The sequence below is a fragment of the Nannospalax galili genome, unplaced genomic scaffold (assembly GCF_000622305.1).
Source record: "Nannospalax galili isolate Female #2095 unplaced genomic scaffold, S.galili_v1.0 scaffold324, whole genome shotgun sequence".
NCBI lineage: Eukaryota > Metazoa > Chordata > Mammalia > Rodentia > Spalacidae > Nannospalax > Nannospalax galili.
The window spans coordinates 4425434-4448727 of NW_008353027.1; the positions used below are offsets into that span (position 1 = coordinate 4425434).

The 23294-nt window shown below is 39.6% G+C and overlaps 1 protein-coding gene across 2 annotated transcripts in view; it reads left to right on the forward strand.

Moving 5' to 3' along the window:
- Qrsl1 (glutaminyl-tRNA amidotransferase subunit QRSL1) overlaps positions 1-19102 on the forward strand; it is a 36503-nt gene extending 17401 nt beyond the window's left edge. Inside the window, exons 5-11 of one of the 2 annotated variants that reach the window (XM_008850303.3) lie at positions 4744-4920; positions 8179-8354; positions 8437-8549; positions 10857-11049; positions 12126-12243; positions 16419-16624; positions 18051-19093. In XM_008850303.3, the coding sequence (XP_008848525.1) occupies positions 4744-4920; positions 8179-8354; positions 8437-8549; positions 10857-11049; positions 12126-12243; positions 16419-16624; positions 18051-18271 (1204 nt within the window). In that variant the 3' untranslated portion in view covers positions 18272-19093. Of the gene's footprint in view, positions 1-4743; positions 4921-8178; positions 8355-8436; positions 8550-10856; positions 11050-12125; positions 12244-16418; positions 16625-18050 lie in introns of both variants that reach the window. The other variant, XM_029554640.1, reaches the window with a different exon arrangement.
- Positions 19103-23294: the final 4192 nt, after the last annotated feature.

The following is a 23294-nucleotide window of genomic DNA, read 5'->3' on the forward strand; positions in this document are numbered from 1 at the left end:
CAGGGGATCTGACAAGCCTCTTCTGTCCTCCGTGGGCACTGTACTCACATGTATGCATGTGCTTACAAACTGGGGTTTAGTTTAAGGAGGTATCCTTGCCTTGTTCTTTATACTAAGGAAAAGCATATTTAGTCTTTTACCAAAGTACTTTAGGTTTTCCCTCTTATACCTCATATCATATTTGTAGCATTGTTTGAACAGGGATCCCTGTTTTAAAGAAACAGCTCTTGACAGTCATATCTCTTTGTATGCAGTAGGTACATGTTTAATGAATTCATCCATGGGAGGAAACTTGAATGTAGGTTTTTTTTTTTTTTAGGATATATTCTTTGATTAGCTGGAATTAGCATTGCCAATGAGGGTAAAGTATGTCACCAATGTGATTGTTTTAGGACATACCATTTATTATCTTCCAACTGAGAAATTATAATCTAACTCTAATAACAAAGAAACATACAGCAAATCTAAAAACAGAAGCATTCTATTAAAATTTTATTTTATAAAACAAAAACAAGCCAGGTGTGGTGGCACACGCCTTTAATCCCAGCACTCGGAAGGCGGAGGCACGCGGATCTCTGTGAGTTCAAGGCCAGCCTGGTCTACATAGTGAGTTCCAGGACAGCTGGGGCTACAGGGAGACCCTGTCTCAAAAAGACCAAAAAAAGAAAAAAAAAGTAAAAAATACTGTGAAAATGCTCTAAAGAAAGAGGTTGAAGAATGTAAAAGCTGGGGGCTGGAGAGATGGCTCAGCAGTTAAGTGCGCTGGCTGCTCTTGCAGAGGACAGGGTTCCATTCCCAGCACCCATGTGGCGGCTAACAACCGTTCATAACTCCAGTTCCAGGGGGATTAGATGCTCTCTGTGACCTTCATGGGCTTTGCACAACATGGATGCATTTACATACATATAGCAATACACTCATACACATAAAATTTTTAAAAATAATAAATAAAATATTTCAGAAAATTAAAAGACTATAGTGGCTGGAGAGATGACTCAGAGGTGAAGAGCACCGGCTGCTCTTGCAGAGGACTCAGGTTTGGTTCCCAGAGCCCACATGGTGGTTAACAACTGTCCATTCCTCCAGTTCCAGGGGATCTGATGCCCTCTCTGACCTCCTTGGGAATTGCACGACATGGGTTCACTTATACACATGTAAGCAACACACTCATACATGTAAAATAAAAATAAAAATGTAAAAAAGAATATAAAAGCTAAAATTATAAAATTCAGAAAACCTAGGAGAATATCTGTGTGCTCTTGACTTAGGCAAAAATTTCTTAGCTAGGAAACAAAAAAATCTATTTTAGAAACTGATAGATTCAACTTCATTATGGTTAAAAACTGTATTTGGGGGACTGGAGAGATGACTCAGTGGTTAAGAGCACTGGCTGCTCTTGCAGAGGACAGGGTTCCATTCCCAGCACCCTCATGGCTGCTAACAACTGTCCATTGCTCCAGTTCCTCCTTGGACCTCTGCAGTCACTGCGTGCATGAGTACGCTTACATATATGTAGGCAAAACACTCATACATAAAAAATATACGTAAGTTTTTAAAAAAAACTATTTTGGGGGGTTGGGGATTTAGCTCAGTGGTAGAGCACTTGAGGCCCTTTGGTCCTCAGCTCCAAGAAAAAAGGAAGAATGAACCTGATAAGTAAAAGGTTTTTGAAGGAGCCAAAATATTTAAGCAGACATTTCATCAAAGATGATAAATGAGTAACAAATATATATGAAAAATACTTTATATCTTTGCCACCAGGGAAATGCAAATTAAAACCATAATAACATACATACACTTTTAGGATGGGTTAACAAAATGGTAGTATCATGTATGACAGGGGTGAAGAGAGTGTATCTCTTACATGTTACTGGTAGGGCTGCAAAATATATAGCAGTTTTGGAAAACAGTCTGTCTTTATCTCCATCATAGGATCTCTTTGTAGTCCAAGCTGACCCCAAACTCACTATCCTTCTGCCTTAGTGCCTACCCCCCAGCTCCAGTGCCAGGATTGCAGATATGCATTCTTAGTAGTAGTTTCTTATAGTTAAGCATATGCTTACCATGAGTCCAGTAGTTTCAGACCTAGGTATTTACCCAAGAAATAAAGACTCTTATTTGTATAAAAGTGCTGGAACAATGTCTATGGTAGTTTTGTCTGTAATTACCCTAAACTGGAAATAGCCTGTGGTGGTTTGATTGAGAATGTCCCCCATAGACTTCAAGTATTTGAGCATTTTTGACCCCAGTTGGTGGCTGTTTTGGAAGGTCTTAGAAGATGTACCCATGCTGGAGGAAGCATGTCCCTAGAGGGTTCTTACAGAGTTCTTAAGCCTTGCCAGAGCTCTAGTCACTCTCTGCTTCCTGTGCCTGCTGGAAGGTGTGAGAGCTTAGCTTCTATTCCTACTCTAGTTACCACTGCCTCCATACCTCCCTGCCATGATGGACTCTTTGTCCCTTTGTAACCAAGGTCTCCCTAAGTCCCAGGTGGCCTGGAACTCACTGTGTAGACCAGGCTAGCCTCAAACTCACAGAGATCCACCTGCCTCTGCCTCCTGAGTACTGGGATTAAAGGCATGCACCACCATGCCCAGCCTATAAACTCTTCTTTTTGTAAGTTCCCTTGGTCATGATGTTTCTATCACAGCAACCGAAAAGTAACTAATACACAGCCCAGTGTTTTTAGCTGCTAAAGGATTGAAAGTCAACCTGAACTACAAAGCAAGACCTTATCTTAAAAAATAAAAATGAAGGGTATTGGAGAGATGGCCCAGTGGTAAAGAGCACTGTCCTGCTCTTGCAGAAAACCTGGGTTTGAATCCCAGCACCCACATGGCAGCTAACAACCATCTGAAACTCCAGTTCTAGGGGATCTGATGCCCTCTTCTGACTTCCATGGGCATTGCATGACATGGTTACAGTTACATACAAGCAAGCAATATACTCATACACATAAAATAAAAATAAAAAGTAAATAAAATAAATAAAAAGAGGGGATAATGGTATATTTGAAGTATATTAGGTACATGTATGAAAATGTCATAATGAAACTTACTATATATAATTATTATATGTGAATAAAAACCTTGAAAGAAAAAACAGATAACTAAGTGCAAGTCCTGATTTTGGATTTGATCCTAGAAGTGGCTAAACTGCTATAAAAGTACATCATTGGCCGGGCGTGGTGTTGTACACCTTTAATCCCAGCACTTGGGAGGCAAAGGCAGTGAGTTCGAGGCCAGCTGGGGCTACAAAGAGACCCTGTCTCAAAAAAAAAAAAAAAAAGAGCACATTATTGAACCCTCTGTCAAAATTGAATTATATAAAGTATTGATGTTAATTTTGCTATGACTGATAGATTGGCTATTCTTAGGAATTGCAAACTAAATATATGCTGAAGTATTTAGAGGGAAGAGAGCCATGATATGTATAACTTACCTTTAAGTGGTTCAGGAAAAAGATGTATATGTGTATACACACACACACACACACACACACACACACAAATACATGGCATGAAAAAAATAAGTGTTAATAAGATGTGTATCTGAGTCAAATGCTTTACCTTTTTTCAGTTCATCTGAGAATAAAATTTCAAATACAAAGTTATTAACTTTCTACTTCTACTTGTCTTGAAACTGTGTGTGTGTGTGTGTATGTGTGTGTGTGTGTGTGTGTGTGTGTGTGTGATGGGAGTAAGAAGCATGAATCTGTACACCACATGCAGAGACCAAAAGGTGTCCTCCTCTAAAATACTCCTCTTTACTTCTTTGAGATAGAGTCTCTCACTGGACCTGAAACTCACCCTTTAGTCTAGACTGGCTGGCCAGCAGTCCTCCTGTCTCCCCACCCCTAACCTCAAATTCTGAGATGACGGGCATGCATAGGTATGCCTGTTTTGTTATTTGTTTGGGTTTTGTTTTGTTTTGTTTTTGTGGGTTCTGGGGATTGTAATTCAGGTCCTTGTGCTAGCACAGCAAATGCTGTTATACGCTAAGCTATTCTTATCTCCCGATTGCTGTTTTTTAGTTTCTGAGACAGGTCTTACTCTGTAGCCCAGGCTGGCCTGGATCTCACAGAAATCATCCTGCCTCAGCCAACCAAGTGCCAAGATTGCGGATGTGAATCACCCCACACCTGGCTTGCTTTTGTTGAAAGTTCTGATTAAAGGATTCCTTCAAAAGATTTTGTAAGGGCTGAAAAGATTGCTCAGTGGTAAGAGCACTGGCTGGCTGCTCTTGTAGAAAACCCAGGTTTGGTTCCCAGTACCCACGTAGTGGCTTACAACTGTCCATAACTCCAGTTCCAGGAGCTCCAGTTCAGACGCCCTCTTCTGACCTCTGTGAGCATTGCATGACACAGGTGCAGTTTTATACCTGCATGCATACATATAAAATAAATAATCAAGAAAAATTTTTTAAAGAGTTTTAAAAGCTTTGTGAATCTTTTCAACTGAAAGATCTTTACTTAAGGGAAATCATCTTTTACTGATTTGGATGGTCAATTGGAATAAAATCTTCAGTTGGCTAAATAATTTTCTTCAGTTTTTGCTATAAGTGCTCATCCCATATCCCACCATCTAAATTGCCTCATTAATGAGTGCTGCATGTGAGTAGTAGTCTGCCTTTTCCAACTCTAGCTGTAGTGGATTAGTGAAAGTTCAATGAATGTCAGAAGCAAATGAATAGACTCAGGACATAAAGTGAAGTTTTACTAAGGTTTTGCTTCACTTCTTTACCTCAGATCTGGAAGCACAGACGGCGTATTTGGACCAGTTAAAAACCCCTGGAGTTACTCAAAGCAATATAGAGAAAAGAGGCAGCCGAAGCCCTGTGAGGAGGAGGAGGGTTCCGGTTGGCTGATAACTGGAGGAAGCTCGGGTGGGAGTGCAGCCGCCGTGGCAGCGTTCACGTGCTTTGCGTAAGATGTTTGTTTTTTGTCTGCTTGTACGTCACATCCCATCCGAATACAGCCATGTGCAAAACGCAGCAACAGAGTAGTTCACACCTTCAGTGAGGCGTTTGTGGTCAAAGGTGTATAGAAATTATGTCTTAAGCATATACAGCTGTTCAGCCCACTATGTGAACTTTATACATTTAAATTTAAAATAACATTTAGACTTTTCTTCTGCAACCTCTGGTTCATTTTGAAAGGATAATTTTTTTGTGGCTCTTACCAAGTAAAATATTGAGCATGAATGAACTTCACTGAATTTTAATTTTTAAATATTTTATTATTTTTATTTTATGTGTATGCATATATTGCCTGCATGTAGGTAAGTGGACCTGTGTCTTGCAGTGCCCGAGGAGGACAGAAGAGGCTGTCAGATCCCCTGGAACTGGAGTTACAGACAGTTGTTAGCTGCCATGTGGGTGCTGGGATTCGAACCCAGGTCTTCTGCAAGAACATGCTAGTGTTCTTAACCACTGAGCCATCTCTCCAGCCCCAAAGTTTGGTTTTTAAAATAATTTATTTTAGAGCATATTTATTCCCAGATGACTGGAGTGCTGTTTTAGCTTTAGTTCAGAGTGGCTGGCCTGGTGGTAGTAGTTTATTCTTCAGTTGAATCTGCTTTCTTGGTTTTTTGGTGTTTTTGAGTCCAAGTCTCACTAGCTCAGAACTTGGTGTGTAGACCAGTCTGGCCTTGAACTTAGAGATCTACCTGCATCTGCCTCCTGAGTGCTGGGATTTAAGGGTGTGTACCATCACGCCTGACTGAATCTGCTTTTTTAAAAATTCCCTGAGTATGTATCAGTAAGATATTTACAATGGTGTTTTCACAAATCTGCAACTGGAAATGCCAGTCATTACGTTTTTTCAAGTTTGCTTGGACCTGACTTACTGTCATACTTGGTAAGAACCCATCAGTCACATTTTAAGTCACATTTTTTTTCAAAGCATTTCTTTTTGGGGGAGGGAGGTAGATTTCTGAAGAATGGTCTCATTTATGTAGCCTAGGCTGAACTTGATCTTACTGTGTATCTGACAGTGGCTTTGAACCCCTGATCTCCTGTCTCCACCTCCTCCTGAATGCTGGAGTCTTTGGTGTGTACCATCGCCCCGCCCCTTAAAGCATTTCTTAACTATGTAAAGAATACTAAGTAAATATGGCTGTTACTATATTTATCAGTCTCAGTTTAACTAAATTTAATGTGTAATACTAATGTAATACTGTATTTTTTTCCTCCATAATTATCCACTAAAGCTACATATATTCTTTCACAAGCATTGTAACCAATAAATTGTTTATGGTTTTTAGAACTGTGGAGCTTTAGTTTCTTTAGGTTTTTTTAAAGTTTTTCTGAAATCTTGTTAACAAGTAAAGCCATTTCATTTTCTCTCTGTGGAATTTTAGAGCATTGCATTAATATTGATGAGAGTTCTGACATGTTAGAAAAGCGGGATCAGGTGCTTTTTCCCTCCCTTCATCACTCCACTTAGTGTTCCTCTTTCTGAATGTACTTTGAGAAGATGGCATTTTGACACATAATTCCTATGGAAATGTAGGTTTTACTTTTACACAGCCGTCAGTGAATGCTAATAAGAGATGGTATCTTTTCAAAATTGTGAAAAGAGCAGACTGATTTTGTAGCTTAAATGGACTTGGTGAGAAAGGAAATATAATTTACATTTTCTGTAGAGCGTAAATGACATGTTATTGTTAGGAACATTGCTCAGTCCAAAGCTTCACTTCAAGTATAATCAGTAGATAAAATGTATCAGTAGACACACCAACCAAAAAGTTACTTGAATGCATCCAAACTTAAAGTAGTCTGCTCTTCCCCCCCCACCCCCCACCACACACACATGTACTTTTAATGAGTTTGTTTATAATAGTATTTAAAATAGAAGATTCTTGGAGTAGTATTGAGCCACTTAAAAAGAAAGAGATAGGGTGCTGTGTAGTGATGTAGAAAGTTATTCCAGGGACATTGTTAAAGGAAAAGAAGTTTCAGAACAGTATGTATAGCACAACTTTTCTGTTAAAAGTAATTATTATATGGGTATGGAGTGTCAGTCATTGCATGGCAGTATCTGGGTGAAAGTATGTGAAAACTGGAAATTTTACTTGCTATACCATGTAATTATATGATAGTTTAAAATCTGTAACAGACATACTACCAAAGAACTTCATTTCTAAATACTTAATTAAAATTTTAGTTGTGGTAAGATACACCTACGTGGGGCTGGAGAGATGGCTCAGCGGTTAAGAACACTGGCTGTTCTTGCAGAAGACATGGGTTCAAATCCCAGCACCCACGTGGCAGTTGACAACTGTCCATAACTCCAGTTCCAGGGGATCTGACAGCCTCTTCTGTCCTCCGCGGGCATTGCATGATATGGGTGCACTTACCTACATGCAGGCAATACACACATATACATAAAATAAAAATAATAAAATTTTTTAAAAAAGATCCACCTACATAATTGTGTATTAATCTGCAGAATGCTTCATCATGCAAAACTAAAACTCTGTACCCACTAACCCTCCTCCCAATCTCTAGTAAAACCCTCCTCCTTGTCTCTATGAATTTGACTTCTCTAGGTACTTCCTATACATGGTTTCTGACAACATCTGTTCTGACTGGCTTATTTCACTTAGCATAATGTCCTTAAGGGCTTTTTTAAATAAGTTTTTTTTTTGTTTATTTGGTTTGGGGTTTTTTTAGATAGGGTCTCCCTGTAGCCCCAGCTGTCCTGGAACTTGTATGTAGACCCAGCTGGTTTCTTTCTCACCGAGATTTGCCTGCCTCTGCCTCCCAAGTGCTGGGATTAAAAGCGTGCACCACAACACCAGGCTAATAAGTTTGTTTTTTAGAGTAAGAATAGCACACATTCTACATGTGATTGGGCAAAGAAATGCACAGCCACTTTGTAGTTGGGTAATGTAAATATGAATGAATGAAAATTTATTCAAAATGAAGATTTTAAAAATTCCTTTTCTTACCAGGTTAGCAAAAACCTTAAAAATTAGTACTCACGGATAGTACTGAAACTACAATTAAAATATATAAATTGGCATGGTACCCAAAATGAATTATTTGAGATGAGATGTATAGTGAGATGGATTATATATTGCTATATATAATTAGGGGAAAATATACTTTTAAAATGGCAGGTTTGGAATACAATTAGAGACATGTCATTCTTCTAAAAAGAATTCCATTTAAATTCCAGCGCTCTAGGATCAGATACTGGAGGATCAACCAGAAACCCTGCCGCCCACTGTGGGCTTGTTGGCTTCAAACCGAGCTATGGCTTGGTTTCCCGCCATGGCCTTATTCCCTTGGTGAATTCAATGGATGTTCCAGGAATCTTAACCAGAAGTGTGGACGATGCAGCAATTGTGTTGGGTATTTGTACAATTACATGTTATTTGAAAGAGTATCACCGTAAAGCAGTATGTCTGTCACACATTAGTATTTTTCCTTACAGGTGTGCTGGCTGGACATGACCCCAAAGATTCCACCACAGTACAAGAGCCTATTAAACCATTCAAGATTCCCAATTTGACAGATGTGAACAACCTGTGTGTAGGAATTCCAAAGGTAACTTCTTCCTTTCATTACTTTACAAAAAAAACTGGCAAGTCAAACACAGAGCACAGACTTAGGAGGCAGCCTGGTTGGGTTTGAATCCCTGTACCACCACTTTTAAAGGCCATGTGTTCCTATGCCTGTGACTAATCCCCCTAAGCCTAACTTCTCTATTTGTGAATAAGAATAATGAAAATACTGACCATGGAAGTTGTAAAAATTAAATTTGATTATCCTATAGAACAATAGTCTGTAAATTTTTGCTGTAAAGATAAAGATACAGTTTTTGGACCATATATTTGGACTTTTGAACCAGTATAGTGAAAAGCAGCTATAGGTAATTAATGAAGAAGTATGTCTGTCAGTGTTAGGTTCCATTATAGATGTGTCACTGAGGGCTGGGCAGCTCACAGACACTTACTCTCTGTGTGAGACCAGTTGTGGAACTCTGATAGTCTCCAACTGTTGCAAAAAGAAGTTTTTTGATGAATGGTGCTAGGTATACTTGTCTGTAATATAAGGATACGTATTTAGCTTGTATTAAGAAATTGGGTTTTTCTAGAGATGTGACAGATGTAGGATTTTGTCTAGGATCTATGACCTCTCCAGCTATGTGTATTTGGCTATGTTTATAGTACCACATATCATTTCCTTCCCATTGAGCAGTCTTTAAGTCCAATTAGATAGTGCAGATAGGAGATAGGTCTAAATATGATTAAGATGCTGTCCTAGTTTATGTTTTCATTGCTATAACAAAATACTCTGACCAATACCAGCTTGGAGAGGAAAGGGTTTATTCAGCTTACATCTCCTGGGTCATAGTTCATCAGGGAGCCCAAGGTAACTCAGGGCAGGAACCTGGAAGCAGGAGCTGGAGCACAGGCCATGGAGGAACACTGCTTACTGGCTTCTTCCCTGGCCCCTGCTCAGCCTGCTTTCTTATGCAACATAGGCCCACCTGCCCAGGGGTGGCACTACCCAGTGGGCTGGGCCCTCCCACATCACACAACAATCAAGAAGTTGCCTCATAGACATGGCCACAGGCCAGTCCAATGGAGGCAATTCCCCAGTTGAGGCTTCCTCAAATCAGATGTGTCAAGTTGACACTAAAGCTATCCAGCACAGATGCATTGTATGAAATGCACAAAAATTCAAAAAAAAGTATATTGAAAACAAAAGAAGTATATGTACTAATAAAACTTTATTTTCAATGATCACATCTGACCTGTAGTCTCAGTTTGCTATTCACTTATATAAAAGATAGTCCATAGGTATACCTTATATAGCAAGGCCTCACTAAATGTTATCGTATTTATTATTACCCATTACAATAGCAATTAAATAATTCATACATGTAATAATAAATTGACACTTAAAAATTTAAAGCTTTCTCTTTCTCTCTGGCTCTCTCTCTCTCTCTCTCTCTCTCTCTCTCTCTGGCTCTCTCTGTCTCTCTCTCTGTCTCTGTGTGTGTGTGTGTGTGTGTGTGTGTGTGTGTCGTTTTTGAGGTAAAGTTTTGTTATATAACCCAGACTGGCCTTCAACTCAATTATTCTCCTGCCTCTGTTTCCCAAGTGCTGAGATTATAGGTGTACGCCACCATAGCCAATTATATACCTAACAATTTATTAATCTTTAATAAATGTTTTAGAAATATTTTAGAAAAATAAATTTCCCTGCAGAATAATGAGGCTTTTCAATCTCCACACAATTGGTGTTTTGTTTGGTATAGTTTGTTGTGGAAGATTGTCCTTCGCATTGTAAGATGTGTAGCGGCAACCCTGGCCTCCACTCCCAGATGGCAGTAGCATACCTCACAGTCAAAGTGTCACAGGCATCAGATGACACCAGGTGACATCACTACTATAGAGAAAGGCTATTAAAAGTGTTTCATCAAGATAACTATTTGTCTCTTTTTAAAGACCAAGCTAGAGCAAAGCTTTAGTAGCAAACCTAAATACTAGATCCTTTACTGGCCTGCTATATATAACATTAGTAAAGTTACTTAACTTCACTGTTCCCCGTACTTTTCATTCATAAAATGAGAGGTGACAGTACTTGCGTGAAGCAGGATCAGAAGCATTAAATGAGAGAACCTTTGAAAAGCATCAGAAGGGTTCCCCATGAGCTCACCAGTCTTTTAATCATTAGACCTATCTCAATGCTAGCTTATCATGCCATCAGCACTTTTCCAATCTTTCTAGATACCTAGATACTAGCAATAGTACCAGTTTTTTAGTCTATTGTCAAAGATTTTAGTAAACAGATTTTTATGAGTCCCTACAGACATTCCAATTTCTGTATTTTTCTCCCTATGAGGAATATCTTGTTCCAGAATTATCAAGTGAAGTACGATCTCTCTGGTCCCAAGCTGCTGACCTCTTTGAGTCTAAAGGAGCCAAAGTGATTGAAGTATCCTTGCCACACACCTGTTATTCAATCGTCTGCTACCATGTGTTATGCACATCAGAAGTGGCATCAAATATGGCAAGATTTGATGGGCTACAATATGGTAAGATTGTTGGTTTGGGAATTTTGAGGTACCTTAGACATTTGAAAGGTTCATTCATTGGTTATAAAAAAAAATACTGCCAGAGATAATTATTCAGAAAAGTAAATCAGTGAGTCAATTTTACTTTATTGCTTTAGCATTGCACATATGTCATTCATCATAAACCTCTCTATATGTTCAGCTCTCTGGTCTGGAGGAATAGCTCAAAGGGATAGAATCCTGTCTTTGCGTGCCCAGCCAGTTGGATGTAGTATCTGACACAAGGTGGAGCACAATAAAGGTTTGGATGGATGGATGGATGGATGGATGGATGGATGGATGGATGGATGGATGGATGGACGGACGGATGGATGGATAATAGCTAGAGTAAACAAGTTTTTTTCATGGTTATTTTCTTTTCTCTACATGATTAATCCTTATAACTAGTTGATTGGTTAGTCACAACACACATAAAGAAGAGGAACTTGGATTGGCAAGTTCCCTAAATCTCTATATTGATCACAATACTGGTTTTTAGCCAAAACTTCAGTTCTTTTTCAAGTAATGTTTATATCCTGTGCTCAGGTCACAGATCTGATATTGATGATACTGCCAGAGATAATTATTCAGAAAAGTAAATCAGTGAGTCAATTTTACTTTATTGCTTTAGCATTGCACATATGTCATTCATCATAAACCTCTCTATATGTTCAGCTCTCTGGTCTGGAGGAATAGCTCAAAGGGATAGAATCCTGTCTTTGCGTGCCCAGCCAGTTGGATGTAGTATCTGACACAAGGTGGAGCACAATAAAGGTTTGGATGGATGGATGGATGGATGGATGGATGGATGGATGGATGGATGGATGGATGGACGGACGGATGGATGGATAATAGCTAGAGTAAACAAGTTTTTTTCATGGTTATTTTCTTTTCTCTACATGATTAATCCTTATAACTAGTTGATTGGTTAGTCACAACACACATAAAGAAGAGGAACTTGGATTGGCAAGTTCCCTAAATCTCTATATTGATCACAATACTGGTTTTTAGCCAAAACTTCAGTTCTTTTTCAAGTAATGTTTATATCCTGTGCTCAGGTCACAGATCTGATATTGATGTGTCTACTGAAGCCATGTATGCTGCAACCAGACGAGAAGGGTTCAATGATGTGGTGAGAGGAAGAATTCTCTCAGGAAACTTTTTCTTATTAAAAGAGTAAGATAATTATTTTAAGAATTTTCTCTATTTTTGAAACCTTAAAAATTTATTAGCAGTACTGGACTAGGGATGTAGCTCAGCTGATAAAGCACTTACCTAGCACATATGAGGCTCCAGGTTCAACCTCCAGCACCAATAAACTCGTTGTGGAGGTGCATGCCTATAATCCCAGCACCTAGGAGGTGCAGGCAGAGGAATGGAAGTTCAAGGTTATCCTTGGATGCATAGCAAGTTCAAGGCCAGCCTGGAACATATGGAAACCTATCTCAGAACTAACAACAAAAGAGTAAGGAACTGGAGAAATGACTTCAAGGTCAAGAGCACTTGCTGTACAATCATTAGGACCAGAGTTCAGACCCCAGCATCAGCATAAAAAGCTAGGCATCCTGTGGATGCACGTAACCTCTGATCTAAAAGGGGTGGAGACAGGAGGATCACTGGGGCTTGCAGACTTCCAGAGAAAAATGTGGGTTCCGGGTTCAGGGAGAGACCCTGCTTCAAAGGACTAGATGGAGAATGATAGAGACGGGTAACTGATGCCCTCTTCTGATCTCCATGTGTGTGCATAGATGCATACAACCCATGGATACACATGTGCATTCCACACAGACACATATACACACGTGCAAATAAAGGAACAGATAAGTAAATATTTTTTAAAAAGCAGTACCACATGTAGCAGGTCTTATAAGAAAGTTGAGATATTTTATTTTATTTGTTATTGTTATCTTATGTGTATGTGTGTATTACCTGCAAGTAGGTAAGTGCACCCGTGTCGTGCAATACCCACATTGGTCAGAAGAGGCTGTCAGATCCCCTGAGACTGGAGTTACAGACAGTTGTTAGCTGCCGTGTGGGTGCTGAGATTCGAACCCTGGGTCTTCTGCAAGAACAACTAGTGTTCTTAACTGCTGAGCCATCTCTCCAGCCCCCGAGATATTTATTAAAGAAACAATTCTTATGATTTAAATTAGGAAAGGTCTATTGATGGTACTTTGGGATTGTTGTTATTAAAGAAAAATTGATGCTCTAGCTATGTGATTAGAGTAAACTAAGTAGGAAGCCCTGGTTGGTTTAACTTCGTTAACTGTCCTGTGAGTCTAATGACTCTAATCAGTAATAGTTGGCAAGTGTAATATCTTTCGTTTAATAGTTGTTGCTTAGAAAACTTAACATTTCATTTTTCCTGCTCCCAAGTCATTACAAGCGTATTTGTTTTAGCCTTTCTGTGTTTTACATTTCCAGCATTTCTGGATGTTTTTATATTGAGTTTTTTCCCCCAGTTATGAGTTGTATTTTTCAATTTTATGTAGCTAAACATTGTAAATTTTGCTTTGTCCTATTCTGGATTTTTGTTTTCTTTTAAATGCTGTTGGACTTTGTTCTAGTTAAATGACTGGGAATCTATTGGATCTTTTTAAGCCTTGCCTTTAAGCTCTGTTAGGATAAGTCCAAAGAAGCCTTTAGTCTAGGGGCTAATTTAATGCTCAGGCGATATCCTGAAGATTCTTCCAGATGCTACATCTATTTTGTGGTCTTTCTACTTTGGCTGTGGAACACACTGTTTCCAGCCCTGTGCGGACTCTAGAAATTGCTCACCTTCCTGCTTTTTCATGATTTTCTCCCTTGCACTGGCTTTTCTTCTTGCCCGTGCACAGCTCAGTACTCAGACAGGATCTTTCTGTCCATTTCTTGAGTTCTTATGTACAGCTCTTTCCTACTCAGGACCCAGCTTTGCAAATTTCAGCTGTCTTTTCTCTCTGAACTTCAGATCTGTCCATTTTAACTTTCTTAGGCTCCCATGCCCCATCCTGAGCTCAATATTTGGTTTCTTTTCTCTGCACCGAGGCCTGGAAACTCCATAGAGGTGTTAAGCTGGGGAAATTAAATCTCCTTCATTTGCTTCTTTCCTCTCAGGACTCTCTCTGCTCTACTTTTGTCTAAATATCTAACCATGGTTGTTGCTTATCTCTATCCCATTTTCTCGTTGGCTAAGAAGGAACATAAGCTTCATCCCTATTTGATCATGTGTGGAAGCAGAACTACATTTGAGCCATCTATAAGGTAGGAAGAATAAAAAGAATTAGTCTTGAGAAATTCAGGGTTTTTTGAATTTTTATTTATTTATGATGCTGGGGATCAAATCCATGGCTTTGTACGTGCTTGGATAGCTCTGTACCACAAATTCTACCTTCAGACCAAGTGCAATATACGAACAACTAACTGTCACTGCTGTTATAAGTTAAATGTGATGGCCTGCATTCCCATTTCCAGAGACCCATGGTCTGTGGTGGTTAAGAAGGATATCTGATATTTCCACAGCATTCTCTTAGGGTATAAAAACTATGTATGTCCTATTTTTTTCTTTTATTTGGTCCTCAGTGGGACTGGAGTTGTTGCGTCCAATTTTACAACTGATGAAACAGTTATTAAAGCAGTTCTTTTGCAATCTTGTTTGTAATTTTCTTTTTCCCTTTCTTTACATCATTGATTTATAGCTGCTTCTTTGTCTAGCTCGTCCTTAATCTTTTAATGATGTAAGCATCCTTCCTTGAATTTAAGATCCGCAAACACTGCGTGCTTTTCCTAGTTTCTGATTACAGAACCTGCTTCCTGGGAGTGTTTCCCAATGTCTAATTCAGGTGGTATGTTAGAATTTGCAAAACATCTGAGTCTTTATAATAATTAGTTATCATACTAGAGACAAATTAAGACATTATAATAGAAAGATGAATTTTTAGAGACCCAAGTTTTCATCTACTCTATCACTGCCTATCTTTTTAACTTTTAGAAAGTAACTTAGTTGCTATGCACCGCACCCAAAAATAAATGTGCTGATTAGTGATATCCCTACTGGAAGTATTAGTTCGTGATTATTTGGTAGAATTGCATCATCCAGTGAATTCTGATCAATTAATGCCAATGCAATAAAGTTTTAGAATAACACTACAGTTGAACAAAATTCATCTTTATATGTTGTTAAGAATCTTAGTGGCATGGCTGGAGAGATGACTCAGTGTTTTAAGTTAAGAACACTGACTGTTCTTGCAGAAGACCCAAGTTTGAATCCCAGCACCCACATGGCAGCTAACAACTGTCTGTAACTCCAGTTCCAGGGGATCTTACAGCCCCTTCTGTCCTCTGTGGTCATTGCATGACGTGGGTGCACTTACCTAAATGCAGGCAATACACACATACACATAAAATAAAATATTTTTTTAAAAAAAAAGAATCTTAGTGGCTGGGGCAGGTGAGATGGCTCAGTGGTTAAGAGCACTGGCTGCTCTTGCAGAGAACCCAAGTTAGGTTCCCAGCACCACATGGCAGCTAACAATCACCCATAACTCTAGTTCCAGGGGATCCGATGCCATCTTCTGACCTCCTTGGGTATTGTGTGCACAGTGCACTTACATACATGCAGGCAAAACATTCATGCACATAAAATTTAAGAAGCATATATATATTTTTTAAGCTCTAGGTAGACCAGGCTGGACTTGAACTCACAAAGATCCGCCTGCCTCTGCTGGGATTAAAGGCATGCACCACCATGCCGGGACCATTAGGCTTGTTAAAGCACCACTAGATTCTCAGCTTTTATGATCAGTTACCACTACAATTATTATTATCTATATTTATTTAGTGTGTGGGGAGTCGGGGTGCATGTGCAGGTGTGTGGAGGTCAAGAGGACCCACCCTGCCTCCTGAATGTAGGGATTAATGGCCAGGGCCACCACATTCAGGAGGCAGAGGCAGGTAGATCTCTGAGTTTAAGGCCAGTCTAGTCTATGTAGGGAGTTCTGGGCCAGCCAGAGATTCAAGAAGACCCTGTCTCAAACAAACAAAAAACTAAAACAGAAAAAAGAGTTAGTGGTGGGACAGCAAGATGGCTCACCAGGTAAAGCTGCTTGCTGTCAAGCCTGATTTCTGGAACTCACAGAGTGGGAAGTAAAGAGCCAACTCTGGCAATGTCCTCTTGACCTCCACATAACTTCCACAGCACATGCACCCCCACTCCCCACTCACTAAATAAATAAATATAAAAAAATAATAATTGTAGTGGTACCTGATTATAAAAGCTGGGGATCTAGTGGTTCTTTAACAAGCCTAATGGAAAAAATTTGTCTTGGAAAAACAGAAAAAGTCTTTAAAATACCTTTTTTTTTCCCTCACAGAAACTATGAGAATTATTTCATCAAAGCACAGAAAGTAAGGCGTCTCATTGCGAATGACTTTGTGAATGTGTTTGGCTCTGGAGTTGATGTCTTACTAACCCCCACCACCTTGAGTGCGGCAGTACCATACCTGGAGTTCATCAAAGAAGACAACAGAACACGAAGTGCCCAGGATGATATTTTCACACAAGCTGTAAATATGGCAGGTAAGGGCTCCTTAAGAATGTTCTGGTTTTCTTCAGATTCTAAGCAGACATCTTGGTCTTCAATACAGGTTCTAACAGGATTATTTCCTAAAAGCCTATATTCTCTAGAACACTTGAGGGGGATATGTGTGTGGCTTGTACATGCATGCTGTACATACACATATTCTGAACCAATAGGCAATATTTTTAACTTATTTTCAAAATATTTAAGCATACATAAAAATTGAAAATGTAGTGTAATAAATACTGATAGACCTGCATCTGAATTCATCCTTGTTAACGTTTGCTTCAACATCCTTTCTTTCTGTCTTTCTGCATATACCCCACCTACATACACAGTGTATTTAACTGGATCGTTTGAGTTTTAGACATGACATTTCACATTATAGTAATTTAGCATGAATTTTCTAAGAATAAAGAGATTCTCCTACTTCAGCACAGTTCTATCATCATGTATAAAAAAGCTAATATGGGGGCTAGAGAGATTGCTCAGTGATTAAGAGCACTGACTGCTCCTGAAAAGGACCCAGAGGGCAGCTAACAACTGTCTGTAACTCCAGTTCCAGGAAATCCAACTTCCTCTTCTGACTTCTGAGGGTATTGCACAACACAGGTATACTTGCACGCATGCAGGCAATACACTCATACAAATAAAATAAAATATTAAAAAAAAAGAAAACTAATATGGACTCAATAATAATCCTCATATTTTCTCATTGATGGAAAAAAATGTCCTATGAGTTGTTTTGTCCCAGATCTAATACCTTTGTTTGTGATATGTTCTTTTAAAGGTCTGCAGTAATCGCCCCCGTGTATGTATTAGAACTACATCAGGCTATATTTCAATCACCAGACATAGTGTAGAATGCAAGAGGAAAAGGAGGTCTTCTCTGTCTACCTGTACTTCTGTTTTGTTTTTATTCTTCCTTCTTGAAGGACCATTTTACCTTTATCACTTCTTTCCTGTTCAAAGACATTCCTATCATTTTCTTTTAGGGTAGATCTGCTGGCAACAAATTCTCTGAACTTTATATAAATGTCTAGATTTTTCTTTAAGGGTATTTTTGCTGGATATAGAGTTCTGGTTCAAAATCTTTTTCTTTTTTTTTTTTTTTTTGGTCTTTTAGAGACAGGGTCTCTCTGTAGTCCCAGCTGGCCCGGAACTCACAGAGATCCGCCTGCCTCTGCCTTGGAGTGCTGGGATCAAAGACGTGCACCACCACACTCGGCCTGGTTCAAAAATCTTAACCACACACTGTTGGCCAGATGATAGAAGACCTCTTGTAGGTGGATGGATGGATGGATGGATGGATGGATGGATGGATGGATGGATGATAAACAGAGTACTTTTTAAAACCTTATTCTGTCTTTATCTACTAGCACAGAAAGGAGAGGTAATGAGCTCATGGTTTCTTTTTTTCCTCAGGCTTGCCAGCAGTGAGTGTCCCTGTGGCCCTCTCAAACCAAGGGTTGCCAATAGGACTGCAGTTTATTGGACATGCATTTTGTGACCAGCAGCTTCTCACAATTGCCAAATGGTTTGAAAAACATGTACAGTTTCCTGTCATTCAACTTCAAGAACTTATGGATGATGGCTCATCATTTCTTAAAAACGAAAAGTTAACTTCTGTTTCTCTGAAACAGTAGTGATAAATGTATCATATGATTTGGTGGTGGTTTGGAGGAAGGTACTGGGGATCCAACCCTAGGCCTCAGGCTTGCTAGGCAAGCCTCTGCCACCAGGCCAACCCTGGATCATGCAAATTAAAATGACTTTAAGAGATTCTGTTCTCTAGAGCATTCAGTGATCTTGCTCAGTTCTTGAAATTAGGTTCATTGTCAAGAGTCTTTCCTGGAGTTACTTTTTCAAATTCCTTTGATGCTGTTAATTATAATAATCTATGCATTTATTAAATATCTGTTCAATTCAAAGTACTAAATTTCTACTGAAACACAAAATACGTGTCATAAAAACAATGCATTCTGCAGAATTTTTATTAAAAAGAACAGAAATTACAGTAAAACTAAGTTTAAGAGTAAATGTCTCAAAATTTTTACATCTTTATAACCAAAGCACTAACAAAAATAATAATAGTCCTGATATAACCCTGATGACCCTGAGAGGTCACTCATCTTGTGAGTTAGCAATGCACAGCGACAGGCAGGGTTTTCTCTTTTGAGTGCTGAGCAAAGCAGTTAAAGAAGAAAGCTCTGAGCCTGGGAGGAAGTGCTACTTGCCAAGGGCCAGAATCTCGCAAGTCTGCGTACTCCTCTCCTGGGAGGAGCCAGGTGCAAGCAGTCCTTTCCTTCCTCTAAAAATAGAGCTAAAATGATAGTTTTCCTCCTTACGGTTAAATTTTTACTTTTCCTATCCCAGAGCCTAAGGCCTACCAGCTGGAACAGCTTGGTGTTATACTGAACTATTCTCTCATTTGTAAATCACAAATGAGTCATTGATGCTTTGTTGTTTGTTTGTTTGTTTGCTGAGATCTCACTAGGTAGTCCTGGCTGACCTGGAACTCACTGTATAAACCAGGCTGGCCTTGCCTCTGCTTCCCAGATCACCGTTGGAGAATTTAAGTGACATTTATGCCTCGGCTAACAAACCTCTGAAATTGTCAGAAGGACAAAAGTGCTTCTGAAAGGCAAAGGTAGGGTAGCTATGAGTGTAAGGTAAGGTTTTGCTAAGACTTAGCAAGATCAAACCAAAGTCGGGGGAGGGGGAGATGGTTAGAATCGTACCAGTGTGTAAATGTGAAATTCGATTACAAAACTTGGCACTTTGGTGCCACAGAGAGCCAAAGAGTGGGAAAACAAGCGTTCCATGCCAGCCCACACTTAGTGCTACCAAGAAAATCACTTGAAACCAGAGGCCGAAAACCCCCTCTAAGCAGCTGTTTGATACCAGGTCTCTGTTTTGTCAAACCATCTAGAAAAAGATGGCATGTGTGGAAGAGGAACCTTTAAATATGACAAAAGGCAGTGATTTGTGTTAGGAAACAGCGTCTACCTTTTTAAAAAAAATTATTGTGTGTGAGTGCATGATGGACACATGGCACACAGACATGTGGAGGTCAAAGGGCAACTTGAGTTGTAGAACACCATAGAAAGGCAGGACACCAAGCCTTTATGCCTGGAAGTAAAGTTTTTTTTGTCTTTTTATTTTTAAGTTAGCATTTTTTAACATATTTTTTAATTGAATTTTTGTGGATTTCCTACATCTTAATCATATTTAGACCCCCTCCCAAATCTGCACTCTGCCCTCCATAGCCCAACCATCAGATTTCATGCATTCTGTCATATATGCAAAGGCCTGTTGGGTGAAGTGTGTGTTCTCAGATGTCTCTCGGTGTGAGTTCATCCACTGGAGCCTGGCTAACCTATCTAGCAACACTCCCTGGTATATGACCATAAGGAAAAAGAGTCTTAAAGGCTCCTGGGGACTTGCTCATAGGAACTTAGAGCAGTGGTGACAGCATGCGCAAGAGTCATGCAAATTTAATCAGAGAAAAGCCAGCACAGAACTGGGTAAAATTTATTTTATGCCGGCAGACTCAGCAAGTTCGCACCCAAAGGCTGAACTCCGTGCATAGCAAGGTTTTGCGTTTTGTATCATTTTTAGCTCCTTCGTCTCCCTTACATGGTACCGTACAGTTTGGTTGGGTAATCTGAGGCTACAGGGCTGTGGCATTATGACTACAAGAATGTAACAAGTCTGCGCATGTGTACATTGACACTGATCAGACCTGGCTGTTTTACTTGTTCTGCTTTTTCCTGAATCCCAAGGAACTACCACAGTGGAGTCCGTTGTCTTCTTCCACCTTTACATAGCTCCTGGGGGTAAACTCAGGTCAGCAGGCTTGCCCAGCAAGGGCCTTTACCCAAGTTATCTTTCTGGCCCACAGCCTGCACCTCCTAATGTAAATAAGTACCTTCAGGATTTTGGAAGAATTCTGAATTTGAGGGGATTTTTTTATTGTTGTTTTGTTTGGTTGGTTGGTTGTTTTAAAACAGTCTCACTATATAGACAGATGCTCTTCTGAGTCACTCTTTCCATTGCTTTGGTAAAATACATGACAAAAGCAATTTAAGGAAGCGTTTATTTTAGCTCACAGTTTGAGTGTACAGTTACTCATGGCAGCAGGAGCTTGCAGCAGCTGGTCACACTGTGTCCACAGTCAAGCAGCAGAGCACGGTGAATGCTGGTACCCAGCTAGCTTTCTCTCATTAATGCAGTTCAGAACCAAGCCCTGGGTATGCGACCAGCCTTCTCAAGGGTAGATCTTCCTGCCTCAACCTAATCTACAGAATCCCTTGCAGACATGCGCAAAGGCTAATCTAATCCAAATAATCCCTCAGGTGTGCCAAGAGGCTTATCTCCCAGGGGAGTCCAGACTCTGGCAGGTTGACAGTCAACAGTAACCTTCACATTCCTCAAACTCAGAGTTCTCCTGCCTCAGCCTTCTGAGTGCTGTCCTTAAAAGCATGCAGTACCATGCCTGACTGCTATGAGAACAATCCAGAGAACAGTGAAATGATGGTTCCGGCTTCAATAGAAGTCAGCTGTATGCCATGTCCTGACCCCGTTCAAAGCAAGGAGTAAAATAATGCAGTTTTAGGATGAGCTTGTGTTATTGTGAACCTTCATTTGTTACTTTAGTCTCCACCCCTTTCCTCAGACATGGGATTACCTGTACCACAGCAAAATGTGTGTTGTGATGCAAGCGTGGATACATTTTACTCACTGTTTCAAAGTACCAAAGGGAGTTGAAAATAGGAAGTTTCCTTGGTTATTTCCTAATTTAAGCAGCATGTACACCAGAACAGAATCCTGAGAATTTATTAAAAGCAAATAAGAGAAGACAAAGCTCGCTAACATTAAGTAAAAGTAATTACTATAGGGCTTTGGGGGCTTCTTTCCTTCTTTATACGTCAGTGGAATATAAATCCAAGAGGATTTGGGGCAGTTTATTAAAAACATCATCACGTGGCTGGAGAGATGGCTCAGTGGTTAAGAACACTGAATGTTCTTGCAGAAGACCCAGGTTCGAATCCCAGCACCCACATGGCAGCTAACAACTGTCTGTAACTCCAGTTCCAGGGGATCTGACATGACAGCCTCTTTTGTCCTCCGAGGGCATTGCACAACATGGGTTCAGGCAATACACACATACCATAAGAAACAGTATATTTTAAAATAAAATGGAGATCTTTTTTAAAGGTTAAAAACTCATTCAATTTTACATCTTACAGGGTTTATACTGAGTGCAGTATTGTATAACTATTAATTCAACAGTGAACCTAAAAATTTTATAGCCACTTTTGAAAGAGGTGTATCTTTGTTCTGGAAACTGTTATTGAACATATTAAAGCTGTAATGATATGCTTCTTCTAAAAAGAAATAAAAAACATATATCATCACAAAGGTATAAAAGCAAATAGTTGGAGAAATCGGCCAAATGATAATAAAAATGAGGAAGAAGAGTACAGCCAGCCTGTGTAGTGGGAAACTGGGAAATTTCCCAGTGGGATAAAATCACTAGATTTAAAAATAAGATAAACCTTGGTTTGCCTCCTGTCACTGCTGGTTCTGCCTTAAGTAACTTGTTTGAGCTTCTGTACCCTAATCTGCAAAATAAGGATAATGTCTCCTCTTTGGGAACAGAGTAAATTTAAATGATGCTCTGGAAGCATCACACATGATGCCTAACAGACAGGCACTATATCATTTGTAGGTATAAAACAATACATGACAGGCTAGAGATGTGGGTTAGTGGGTAAGAGCACTGACTGCTCTTGCAGAAGACCTAAGTTTAATTCCTGGCACCCACATGGAGTTAACAACTGTTGTTAACTCCAGTTCCAGGGAAATCCTGACACCTGGTGCACTTACATTCATGCAGGAGGTACATTCATACCCATAAAATAAGTAAAAAATATTTTTTAAATACATGAGATCATGAACTTAAACTGTTTTCTTACAGAGACCTCATGGTAAACTAATGGCATGGGGCCAAATTGTAATTTACTAGAAAGCTTATAATATACCTCCCTGATGACCTATCATTCTCTGAAGATAGTTTAGACTGATGGACTGCATATTTTTAAGTGATTTCTGTAAGTTTTTAATAAAGAATTGGCCATCCCAGGATCCAGAAACATGGAGGTCTTTAAAGATCCTGGTTCTGATACCCTGAGCAGGACTGAACCCCCTCTTTTAAGAGTGAAGGCTTGAGGAACTATTGGCAGCTGATCACTGCTGGGTGAGGGAATGATGCTAGACAGGCTGAACAGGCCCCAGTGGATGAACTCACATCAAGGACATCTGGGGACACAATTTACTTGATAGACCTTAGGGTATGTGACAATGCATGAAGTCTTGTGGACAGGCTATTGGGGCAGGGTACATGTAGGGAGGGCTTCTAAATATGATTAAGATATATGAAATACACAAAAATTCAATAAAAATTATACATTGAACTTAAAATAAAAGAGAGTTAAGGCTCCTGGCCTGGAGAGATGGCTCAGTAGTTTAAGAGCTCTGGTTGCTCTTGTAGAAGACCCAGGTTCGGTTCCCAGCACCCACATGGCTCCTAACAGCTGTCCATAACTCCAGTTTCAGGAGATCTGATACCTTCTTCTGGCCTCCCTGGACATGCAGGCAAAATAC